The following is a 12,952-nucleotide window of genomic DNA, read 5'->3' on the forward strand; positions in this document are numbered from 1 at the left end:
GGTATAAAGATGCCGTCCTGTTGTGTCGAAAAGATACAGCTCCTGGTCAATAGGAGACGATACCTCATACATGTTCTGGCTGTTGAGGAATGGCTTGTTGGTCCGGATAAACCGGATACGGATATTTCCAAGGTCGGCCACGTACAAGTCGCCATCAGCACATACAGCTAAAGACGAGGGAGCATTTAGCTTGGCATCCTTGGCATAACCATCATCTCCTGAAAAGCATTCACAGCTGGCATCATTTTTGCAATCACAGCCGCTCGGTGCACCGGCTACCAATGAGATTTCACCACTGGTGCTAACCTGCCTAATCCTGTTGATTTTCTTTTCATCAGTTTCGGAAATGTACAAGATGCCATTATGAGATACAGCCAGGGCAGTAGCTGCCTCCAAGGTGGCATGGACTGCTACTTTGCTGAGGAGGAAGTGGTCGATGCCAGGAACCTGGCAGTGCATAGGTCTTCCGGCTACAATACGGACCTGGTGATTTTCAGAGATCTGTAACACTACATTGTTGTCGAGAACATAGAGGGAGTTATCCATCGGGTTTACAGCCAAGTCCGTAGGCCATTCAAGTCGAACCTGGAAATAAAATTCAAAGAAACATTTCAGAAAATGAACAATTATTCAGTTACTTGTAGAAACATTTTGTGCTTTGTTGCAATCACCATCAATGTGGAAAAAAACAAGAATGTCGCAACAGTTTACAAATGGCTGTTGCCACTTTATATGAAGTATCCAGTCCCTTTAAATACACTGGACTACAAATTTTAGTGTAGCAGGAAAAGGATTTGTGAATTTGGGGTTTTATCTATAAACAGACGCACGCCAATTTCTTTTCAAGCCAATAGTGATTACTCAGATGCAATACTTTCCTTTTAGATAATTGCCGTGTTTCTGCAACATTAATGTTTACATTGCACAACTCAAACATTTACAGACCGCATTAAATAAAATTAGCTCCACTCCAGTCTAATTTCATCTCTCTCATTTTTTTTAATCTACTTGTTTATTTACTTTAATCAAACCAAAAAAATAAATAAAATTACCGCTTAAATTAGAAACGTCAGTCACTGCAAAGCTCCTCTGATTATACAACCTGACAAACTACAAGTGCCAGCACACCTTCCTAGATAGGCAAAAGCAATTTCCAGTTGTCATTCTGTGGAATAACAAGTCCCATAATGCTTACAGCTTGGCTTGTCAGTCATATGTAAGCAGCCTGGGGCTCTGCAGGGGTGGGGCTTACTAGGACATACATTTGCTTGGCAGTTCAAATGCCTTGTGATTTGTATGGTGCCAGGAACTGGGCTGATTTTGTGTATGGTCCCTTTTGCACAAGGCAGATCTCTTGCTGATCGGCGCACAAGAGGCGAATGAAACATCCGTGTCCGCTCAGTTTATATAGAGCGGACACAGACGAAGCCCACTTTGCTCTATGGGCAGCTGGGAGTGAACAGACTCTGCTACCCTCCGATCCAATCCGCCTAAACTGAAGATGACGAACCCTCTTCAGTTTTTTTTTTCTAGCGGACCGGATCGGACCCGGAGGTAGGGTGTAAACTCGCCTGTCCATAGAAATGCATTGACGTTTCAATCAGGTCTGCCTGAAAAACTGACAGGTGGACCCGATCGGATAGCCCATGTGAAAGGGGCCCAATGGTTATCTTTTTTTTTTTTTTTTAGTACTTTACAAAACTGAGTTTATCATATCTGTTTAGATAATCCGTCAAATTTCAGGTCCTATAATAAATTTGTTTTAACAAATCTTTATTGTTGTTGGGAAATGTAGCGGTTATAACATCAACAATTCTATTTATTATCATTTATTATCATTAACTCTACACGCCTAATCTAAGAATTTCATGTCATGCATCAACTATCAACATAAAATAATACAATATTTGCTATCAAAGTCAACTTCTTCAATAAATTCCAGGGGGGGAGATCTAAATTATCGGGGAGAGGAGGGAGGGGGAGGGAGGAGGGAGGAGGAGGAGGAAGTGTGGAGGAGGGCACCCAATAAGGGGGGGGGGGGTGGCTTGGCCACCCTTCCAAGTTTGTTAAACAAGAAAGGGACACACATATACATATAAAAAATGTGTCCGTAAGTATGCATTTGTCTAATACTTCGAAGTATCAGACCCAAAAGGTCAAACAGATATACCTATTCATCTTTTATCTTTCATTGCTCAAGAATGCTGCTTACATCTCTGTAGTGCACACCTGCCCTCATTAGTGGCTTTTATTATTGCATAATAAGAATGCAATAGATGTAGGACCGGCAGGACATGGGTTAAAGTGGTTGTATACCCCCAATGCGGAAGTTGTATCTATAGGTAAGCCTATAATAAGGCTTACCTATAGGTACTGTAAATATCTCCTAACGGTGAGCCGTTTAGAAGACATTTATCTTGTAGTGCGCGGATTATGTCATCGGCGCAGTGCATGCGCTGTGAAGAAACGGCCCTTCGAGTCGTTTCTTCACTAGCAAGTGCCTCCCACGTGCATGCGCGGGAGTGATGTCACCCAACTCCGGCCAGTCACAGAGCCGGAGTCCGCAGCCACCAAAAAAGAGGGGAGAAGATGGATGCGGCCACCAGAGGGGACAGCGCGGGCTTCGATTGCAGATAAGTGGCACATAATGCGATGCATACTAGCCCATTTTGCTTTTACTTTGTAGGGGAAAAAAAGGAAGCAAAACCCATCAGGGGCTTGGGTATAGGTGGGAGTTTAGCTGTTTTAAAAGTAAGCAAGTAAAGTTTTCTGATTGGGTCAGGGATGGGTGGAGCTGTGGGGGGTTTTGTCCGTTAGCTGATTGGGTGGTCTTCAGTTGGAGGTCAGCGAGTAGGGAAAAACTTCCCACCCCGCATTTTGTTGGTCTTTTGGTGTTGGATATTTATGCCATTGTGGGTAGCCTGGTATGGCGACTGGCAGGGTGCAAGGTCCTTTAAGGTTCATATGGGCACAAAAAGGTACCGTGTTGGGTACAATGCTGGTACAAAGGTACAATGCTGTATCCTGGCCTAGACCGACAAGGCCCAGGCCTAGGGCAGCACTTTGCAGGGAAGCAGCAGGGAAAGAGTCCCCGCCGGCTTGCGCTACACTGTTAGTGTAGCGCCAGTCTTATGGGGCGGACTGGGCTGAGCGGCAAATTAGTCTAGCGCCCCCATAAAGCGGTTGCACTGCAGTATGCGGGCGGCCGGCATTCCGCAACTGTGGGGGGCGCCACTTCTAATTTTGACTGCCCTATCATCCTGGACCACAAACCTTCTTCACTGTGCTATATGTTTTCTGCTGCACCATTGGCATGGTTATATCTTCTTAGTCCTCTCCATAAAATTATCAGAAATTTGTGCTTAAAGTAGAACTATAGGCAACACTTTTTTCCCCTCATTTTGGATAGAATAAGGGAGGGTAATAGTCCCCCCCCCAGCCTCAGAACTAGTGTCTCCACTCCAAAATTTCAGGGCGGGTCTTAAACAGCAAGGGGTGTGGCCTTGAAAGGAAGGGGTGGATCATATTTAAATTAGGGGGTGCACGAGTTTAGTTAGGCCTAGGGCAGCACAAAACCTAGATACACTACTGGCGTGTAGGGTCTCGTCTGAGGTACGGCTCCCAGTTGTTGGGATGCGCATCTGCGTGTTGTCTCTGAGACGGTGGTTTTGCAGCTGGAGGCCTGAGTAAGTGATGTGCAGGTACTGTCTTTGTGTTTATATTATTATGCTATTTGTTATTTACATTTGGTTAATAAAAAGCTGCTATGGCCATTAATGCTCGGTTCACAATGGGGCCGCCTGACAAGTCACGCTCCATTCAGTGCAATGGAACCATTCTAATCGGAGCGACTTACTTAGAAAAAGGTTTCTGTACTACTTGGGGGCGACTTCGGAGCGGCTTGCATTGACTTCTATTATAGAAGTAATTTGCAGGCCATGCTAAAGTCGCGCTGTGCGGGGGCGTGGCTTCAGAGTCGGACGACTTTGAAGCCGCCCTAGTGTGAACCGAGACTAACTCCAATCTGTTGTGGTGTGGTGTGGTTATTATAACGGAGGGTGCAGGGTCTTGGTTATAGCGGTTCAGGACAAGCCATATTAAATAACCTAGCGAAATGACAAGTTCTAGTCCGCATCTGATTAACAGTTTTGTCATTTCATGCCCTGGATAGAGGTTTGTCTATCTCCACCTGACTGTTCATACCTTGGATTTTCCTGTGAACTGCTTGGACTGTTTTAGTAAATCAACCCCAGAGGGTTGCTCTGCTGCCAGAAAATAAAAAATAGTTGGTCGCATTTATCGATCTTATACCCTGTACACACGACCGGTTTGGCCATCGGAATAAACTCCGAAGGTTTCTCCGACGGAACTCCGACGGAATTCCATTCAAGCGGTCTTGCTTACACACGGTCAACCCAAAGTCCGACCAAAGACCCACCGTCCAGAACGCGGTGGCGCACAGCACATACGACGGGACTAGAAAAAGGAAGTTCAATAGCCAGTAGCCAGTAGCCAATAGCTTCCGTCTCGCACTTGCTTCAGAGCATGCGTCGTTTTTGGTCCGTCGGAACAGCATACAGATGATCGGTTTTCTCGATAGGAATTGGTTCCGTTGGAAATATTTAGAACATGTTCCATTTCTAGGTCCGTCAGAATTTTCGAAAAAAGAAGTCCGATGAGGCCTGCACGCGATCGGAATAGACGATGAAAAGCTTCCATCTGACTTTTTCTGTCGGACATTCCGCTCGTGTGTACAGGGCATTAGAAGGTCCTCTTTTGAAGCAGTATTTTGTTTTCTAATGCTTCTGCATTTAAAAGGTGACAGGTTCTCTTTTATAAGAAAAAGATGGGTCATTAAAGAACTTTACCGCACAGACCTAAGCCATCATATGTCACCTCCGCCTAAATGTGACATTGCCTAAACATAACTAGCTAGCTCCTTCCCTTGGTGGCGGTCTGCCTGCGGGGGGGGGAGGGGGCCGGGGCCATCTATCGTCTGGATCGTCTAGTTCTGTCTTTGCTCCTTTCCTGGCTGCCAGCCCCACCGCGCCCCTCCAGTATCAGAACATTACATTGTGCGGTTTGCTCATCAATAATGCATAGCCCCATAGCCAGCAATAATCTTCAGAGCAACGCTTACACTGCAGCTTTGTGCAAGGCTCGCTCTGAACCCGGCGGGGGGATGTTCAATTTTTAAACTCTGTTTCTTGTCATCGCTGCCAGTTAAATATTTCATAACCTTCACACCCCCCTCCTCGGCACCTCTGAGACCTGACCGCACAACCTCCCTAGTCATAAGTGATAAGATGGAGGAACTCTGGTGTTTCTGCCTGTCATGGAATATTACAAGGTCACCTGTCACGCAAAATGTTTTCGATTAAAAAAAAACTAAGGCTGATAGAGGTTATCCAGGTTAAAAGCTGGATTCCAGGCATAATGATGAAATACTTATAAGAAGCTGTTTTAACGGTCAAAAAGATATGTATTTCTGTCCATCCAGTTCTGTGATTTACACAGCTCAGTTGTGCCAGGCAAACCAGGAGACCTGAATTTTCCAGCTGCAGTTAGGTACCAGTTAAGAGTCGAATTGTGTGTCTCGATATTTAAAGAATCTTCACGTTCTTTCCTGAAGAAGCCATACGGCGAAACATGTAGAAAACTTGAACGTGACTACAATAAACCAAGTCCCATCATGCCTCTGCCTTTGAGAGTCATGCGTGTGGCTGTCAGTTTTGCAATGCCTCATGGGATGTGTAGTTCCATACAGCTAGGGGTCCAGTATTGCCCACCCCTGTATTAAAGGATAGGTGCACATTAAAACAAAGTGTATATATCCTTTTTACTAGGGTTGTCCCAACATCACTGTTTTAAGACCGAGTACAAGTACCGATATTTTTTTTCCAAGTACTCGCTGATACCGATGACCAATAACCTTTTTTTTAATGTCGTGTGACAGTATTCAGGATTAGGTGGCACTGATGGGCACTGGTATGCAGCATTAATAGGTGGCACTGACTGATGGCTGGCACTGATAGGCGGAACTTATGGGCACTGATAGGTGGCACTAATGGGCACTGATATAAAGCCCTGATTGGCAATTGGTGGCCTGGCATAATAAATGACATGAATAATGAGAGGAAAGGAAGGATTTTGCAATGCTATATGGCATATAGCATTGCAAAATCCTTCCTTTCCTCTCATCATTCATGCCATTGATCATATAGTATATGCTGCGACGCTCATTTTGGTACACCTTGCACTCGGCCGTAGTAAGCAGCAGACATCTTGTTATACCCAGTCTGAACTATATGGGCTGAGTGTACCAAGATGTCTGCTGCTGGCTTACTGTGGGCGAGTGCAAGGTGTACCAAGATTCTGATGGAACATGCGGCTGTGCCCTGCACCCCTGCCCCTGGCAGCGTACCTAGTTCCACTGCTGCCAGCCTGTTGAGGACTCGCTCTCCGCTCCTCCCTCTCTGCCCACTGACTTACGATTGCAAGCTATGCCGCCTGATTCCCAGGTATTGGGTTAGGCATCGGGAGCATTTGTGCGAGTACAAGTACTTGTGCAAATGCTTGGTATCGGGACAACCCTACTTTTTTTTACCCCTTCCTCTAACCTAACCCAACCTCCTTCTCCACAAAAGGATACTTACCCTTAGTCTGGCAGCCAGAGCTCCACTGTTTGTTTACATCTAGCGGTACAAGTTTTCACTGCCCTGGCCCCTGGCCGGACATGTGCATTACAGCCTATGGAACTAAACCTGGCAATTTACAAATTTTTAAAATGGTTACTTTCCTGCCATGCTGGCATTGCCAACTGTCACATTTGCGTGTACTTTCAACCAAACTGTCAAACCATCAAATGGTTGTGTCATAACTGATCACACATGCAGCACCATGGCAGTTGCATATCAAACAAAGACTAGATGGTAACTTCCTTGACTGAAAAACTTGAAGCGACTTGACTTGAGGTGATTCAGTTCGCATTTGCAGCGCTTTACAAATCATTCATTCATTCATTCAAAAAGGAAAGGAGGGTTTAGTTCCGCCTGAACCCATCGACTTAACAGTTTCAGAAAGCAGATACATTCCCGGCACGTGATGGGAATGCAACTATCACATTGGTTGTGCTCTCAAACTCAAACCATCAAATGGCTGGTGTTATAACTGATCACATGTACAGCATCATGGGAGTTGCAGATCAAACAGAGGCCAAGATGGCAGCTTCATTGGCTGAAAAGGATAGGAGGGTTTAGTTCCGGTTTAAGCCCCTTGTTAAAAAACTGCAAGCAGATAGGCCCTTTATTGCAGAAGAGTCATGCAATGTCTCTTCTGCAATGAAATAAATCTATTTGCCTGCTCTCAGTCTTCTTTAGCAATTTTCGGCACCCAGGAGAAGCAGGGTAGAAGATGTCAGTGCAAGGGACCTCAGACCATGTAACAGTTGAGGACATTGGAAAGATAGCGCTGGACGGGTAGGGTGATCTTACTGGTATTGTTAACTTAAAGAATTGATGTTGGTGTAAATGATCTGGTTCTTGGGCAGGCAGCTTCTCCACCCCAAAGGATCTCCAGTCTCCTTGGCCTGTAGTGTAATGTAACGAGAACTGATATCGAAGTGCCACACCACTGCGTTAACAGGTCCAGATGCGACTTTATTCCATTAAATCCCAGGGGTACAATACGAAAAATAGGATTTTTTAAAACAGCTTACCTGTAAAATCCTTTTCTTTCGAAGGACATCACGGGACACAGAGCCACAGTAATTACTGATGGGTTATATAGGTATCACTGGTGATTGGACACTGGCACACCCTATCAGGAAGTTCAACCCCCTATATAATCCCTCCCCCTTGCAGGGATACCTCAGTTTTGTAGCCAAGCAATATAGTGTATTAGAAGAGGGGTGGGACCTCTGTGTCCCGTGATGTCCTTCGAAAGAAAAGGATTTTACAGGTAAGCTGTTTTAAAAAATCCTATTTTCTTTCTCGAACATCACGGGACACAGAGCCACAGTAATTACTGATGGGATGTCCCAGAGCAATGCTACCTGAGGGGGGGGAACCACGACCAATTAGGGTGCAATCAGACCCGAGGACCCTGTACCGCTGCCTGCAGCACACTACGCCCAAAGGCGATATCCTCATGCCTTCTCACATCCACCTGATAGAATCTGGTGAATGTATGAACTGAAGACCAGGTTGCGGCCTTGCAGATTTGAGCCATAGAGGCCCGGTGATGCACTGCCCAAGAAGCACCAATAGCCCTTGTGGAATGTGCCCTGATCTGAAACGGAGGAATCTTCTGTTTCAAACCGTAAGCTTGAATGATCAACTGTCAAATCCATTTAGAAATGGTAGCTTTTGACGCTGCCTGTCCTCTATTGGGACCCTCTGGCAGCACAAACAAAACATCCGTCTTGCGGATCTGAGTAGTTGCCCCTAGATAGGCCTTAACTGCTCTTACTACATCCAACGAATGTAGAGATCTCTCTTCCGGAGAACAGGGATCTGGAAAAAAGGAAGGTAGAACAATGTCTTGGTTTAAATGAAAATCAGAAACCACCTTCGGTAAAAAACTAGGATGAGGGCATAGTACCACTCTATCCTTGTGTATAATCAAATAAGGCTCCTTACAGGAAAGAGCTGCTAATTCTGATACTCTTCTAGCAGAAGAGATGGCCACCAGAAAAATTAATTTCCTTGTCAACAAGACCAAAGGAATCTGACTTATTGGTTCAAAAGGCCGTTTCTGTAACACAGCCAGGACCAAATTCAAGTCCCAGGGGTTTAGGGGCGCTTTAACCGGAGGATTAAGACGCATCACCCCCTGCATAAAGTTTCGGACCAAAGAATGCGAAGCAAGTGGCCGCTGAAATAATACTGATAAAGCAGAGACCTGGCCCTTGATGGTACTCAAGGCCAGCTTCATCTCTAATCCCATCTGTAGAAAATCAAGGATTCTACCTATGACATATTTCCTGGGATGCCAACCTCTGGATTCACACCAGGTTATATAAGCTTTCCAGACTCTATGATAAATCATCCTGGAAGCTGGCTTCCTTGCATTAATCAAGGTAGATATGACAGGACCTGAGAGCCCACGACTCTTCAGAACGTGGGTCTCAATAGCCAAACCGTCAAATTTAGCGTTTGTAAGGCAGGATGGAACACTGGACCTTGAGATAACAGGTCTGGGCGTTCCGGTAGTGTCCACGGGGAACCTACCGTCATCCTTACTATTTCTGCATACCAAGTCCTTCTGGGCCAAGCGGGGGCCACCAGAAGTACCGACTTCCTTTCCTGCCTGATCCTGTGAAGGAGTCGTGGTAGTAGCAGAATAGGCGGGAATGCGTAAATCAGTGAGAACCGATGCCACGGAATCACCAACGCATCCGTCCCGCATGCAAGAGGATCTTTTGTCCTTGCCACAAATCTGTCTATCTTTTTGTTGAATCGGGATGCAAAGAGATCTACATCTGGAACCCCCCATCTTTGGCATATGGCCCAAAAGACGTCGGGATGCAGAGACCACTCCCCTGGAAGTAACTGCTGGCGACTTAGATAGTCCGCCTGCCAATTCTCTATTCCCGGGATGAAAACTGCCGATATGCATGGCACATGCATCTCTGCCCAGACTAAGATCTGGTTCACCTCTTTTTGAGCAGCTCGGCTCCGGGTGCCTCCCTGATGATTGACATAAGCCACTGCTGTGGCATTGTCGGACTGGATCCTGACCGGACAACCCTGTAGCCTGATAGTCCAGGCTTTTAGAGCTAGATGTATCGCCCGGATCTCCAGAATGTTGATGGGTAAGGTCCTCTCTGTCTTGGACCATACTCCTTGGACCGCAGCCTGTTCCAGAACTGCTCCCCAACCTGACAGACTGGCATCTGTTGTTACCACCGTCCAGGTAACCGGTAGAAAGGATTTCCCCTTCTGCAGGTTTTCGGGTATGAGCCACCAATTGAGGCTCTGACGCACCGCATGCGACAGGTGCATCGGAAAGTCTAATGCCTGAACCTTCTTGTTCCAGGTCGACAGAATACTGTGTTGCAGCATTCTTGAGTGAAACTGAGCATAGGGAACTGCTTCGAATGAAGACACCATCTTCCCTAGTAGCCTCATACAAAGGCGGACTGAGGGACCCTTCTTGGTCCTTACTGTCAGAATCAGCTCTCTCAAAGCAGTGATCTTTGCCTGGGGTAGAAATATTTTCTCCTGGCTTGTATGTATAATCAGACCTAAATATTCCAGTCTTCTTACTGGTTTTAGGAAAGACTTTTCTAAGTTGAGGATCCAACCCAGGTGTTCTAGATACCTGACCGTGGTCCTCAAGTTTCCATTCAAAGAGGCTACCGACCGGTCTATCAAGAGCAGGTCGTCTAGGTATGCTATGACAGCTATACCCTGAGCCCTTAATCTGGCCAGAGGAGGAGCCAAGATCTTTGTGAACACTCGAGGTGCAGTGGCTATCCCAAAGGGCAGAGCCATAAACTGGAAATGGCGCCCTCCTACCTCGAAGCGCAGAAACTTCTGATGAGCAGGAAAAATGGGCACATGCAGATATGCATCTCTGATGTCTCTTGATGCCAGAAATTCTCCTCCCTGCAGGGTGGGAACTACTGTTCGAATTGATTCCATGCGGAAGGATTGAATCCTTAGGAATCGGTTCAGATCCCTTAAGTCCAAAATGGGCCTGACATCCCCATTTGGCTTTTGGACCGTAAAAAGGTTGGAATAGAAGCCCAATCCCTGGTCCTTTGCGGGAACTATCATAATGACCTCCTGCGACAAAAGTCGCTCTAACGCTAGAAGGAGCGACTGCTTCTTCTCTGGGTCTCTGGGAACATTTGATCTGAGGAACCGAGGAGAAGGGAATTCCTGAAACTCCAGCTTGTACCCTAAGGTTACCGTGGAGACTACCCATCTGTCCTGGAAGTCCTCCTGCCAGAGCTCTGAGAATTGTCGCAGTCTTCCCCCCACTCGAGTGAGCGGGGGCGCCCCCTCATGCAGAGGTCTTAGTGTTTTGCCTAGTAGGCTTCTTTCCCCAGGACTTCTTTTGTCCCTGGGGTTGACTCTTGTCTCTGGACCCCGATGGAGGCGGCCATCGAGACTGCCTGGAGGCTGAAGCCCCCGGCGCTGGGGAAAGAGTCCGTTTGAAAGAGGGACGCTTACTCTTCTTCTTGACAGGTAAGAGAGTGCTTTTCCCACAAGAGATTCTCTTGATATAGTTATCCAAGTCCTCTCCAAACAACCTTGCACCACGAAATGGAAACCCAGCCAGTAGCTTCTTACATGGTGCTTCGGCTGACCAATTTTTCAACCATAGGATTCTACGTATATGCACCAACCCCAGTGAAAGACGGGAGGTTTGCACGATAGAATCTCTAATGGCGTCAACCACAAAGCATAAGGCCGCTGGAAGGTTAGCAAACCCCTGGGCCTGCTGTTCAGGTAATACTTTGATGACCTGCTTAACATGGTCTCTTAAGTATTGACAGACTCCAATCGCTGCTATTGCAGGTTGGGCCACTGATCCTGCTAAGGAGAAAACATCCTTCAATAGGGATTCCATCCTTTTATCTACAGGATTCCTGAGCATCTGAGCATTGTCTACAGGACAAGTCAGGCTATTATTTATGGAGGAAATGGCGGCATCAATAGCTGGTATTTCCCACATTTTAATAAACTTTTCTTCCATCGGATAAAGTGTTGAAAACTTTCTCGGCGGAAAAAAACGTTTGTCTGGGTGATCCCACTCAGAATAAATAAGCTTTTCAAGTAAAGTATGAACAGGAAAAGCATGTGCTGCTTGGAAAGGTTTCAGTGACCCCAAAGCAGAAGAGGATTCTTTAGCAGTTTCAGGTATGGGCAACTTAAATGTGGAGCGGACCAATCCAGTGAGGATCTGCACTAAGACTTTCTCCTCTTGGGAAGTCGCAGAGGGTCCCTCTCCACCTGAATCCTCCGAAGAGGAATCATCCATCCCATCCCGATCCTCTGAAAGGGATTCATCTCCTTTATCCCAGAGCTCCTCTGTCTGAGGGTCTTGGGGAACAGAGGAAGGCCTAGTGCGTTTTCTTCCACTGAGTGAAGACGTAATCACGGCCATTAATCTTTCCTCTAGACCATTAATGGATGAGGAAAAAACCTCTTGTGTAATATATACAGGGGCTGAAGTGCCAGAAGCAGGTGTAGCCCCTGACCCCGATGGCTCTCCCTGGCTAGCCGTCCCTGGCCCATCTTTAGGGGGGAAGGATGCTGCCGACAGGGGGCCCTCAGAACCTGAACGAGATCCCCTAGTGTCTCTGGTTCCTGGGGTGCTTGAACCTCTTCTACCCATAGTGCAAAGCAACAAGGTGTGAGGTATACAAATGAACACTGTCCGCTGAGCGATGTAGTCTGGCTAAAAGCCTTGCTACCCAATGCTCAGTCTGGTGTTACTTCAGTAAATGCTGCCTAGGAGAATGCCTGTGTCCCACCTTACATGCGACCGTCAGCTCTGTGTCTCTCAGAAGGCTGAGTGCACCTGTACAGAGTGCCTTTAATAGCCTGCAGCTGGCCTGAGTGGGAGTCTAAACACTCTGTCCTTACATCCCGCCCCCTCCTCTACCGCCCCCCCCCCCCTCGAGTTTTGAAAAAAAACGAGCGCTTCCCGCACTGCCGACTCTCCTGTCATGCTCTGGAGAAAAGGCTGGGGATGGGGGGGGGGGAAGGAGGGAGACTGGTAACAAGATTTGCCTGAACGGCTATCTTCAGAGATGGTGGCCATTAGGCCACAGAGCCCGGGTGGTATAACCACTTTCTAGACCCCTGTGGCCCCTCTCTAGCCTGGGGGGGAACATTCAAACATGAGAAATCCCCCCATCCACCTTACCTGCTTGCAGCCTGCTTGATACGCTGGGACATACACAGCGATTACAACACCTGAGACAGACATTCAGCAT

At 46.9% G+C, this 12,952-nt stretch overlaps 1 protein-coding gene across 1 annotated transcript in view; it reads right to left on the reverse strand.

The window, feature by feature from the left end:
- The window catches only part of TENM4 (teneurin transmembrane protein 4), a gene marked incomplete in the record, with an annotated part of 1,986,086 nt that overhangs the window by 35,827 nt on the left and 1,937,307 nt on the right, over positions 1–12,952 (reverse strand). Inside the window, 1 exon segment of the mRNA XM_073612821.1 lies at positions 1–585. Within this exon segment, the coding sequence (XP_073468922.1) occupies positions 1–585 (585 nt within the window).

This window comes from Aquarana catesbeiana, linkage group LG02 (genome assembly GCF_042186555.1).
Source record: "Aquarana catesbeiana isolate 2022-GZ linkage group LG02, ASM4218655v1, whole genome shotgun sequence".
NCBI classification, from domain to species: domain Eukaryota; kingdom Metazoa; phylum Chordata; class Amphibia; order Anura; family Ranidae; genus Aquarana; species Aquarana catesbeiana.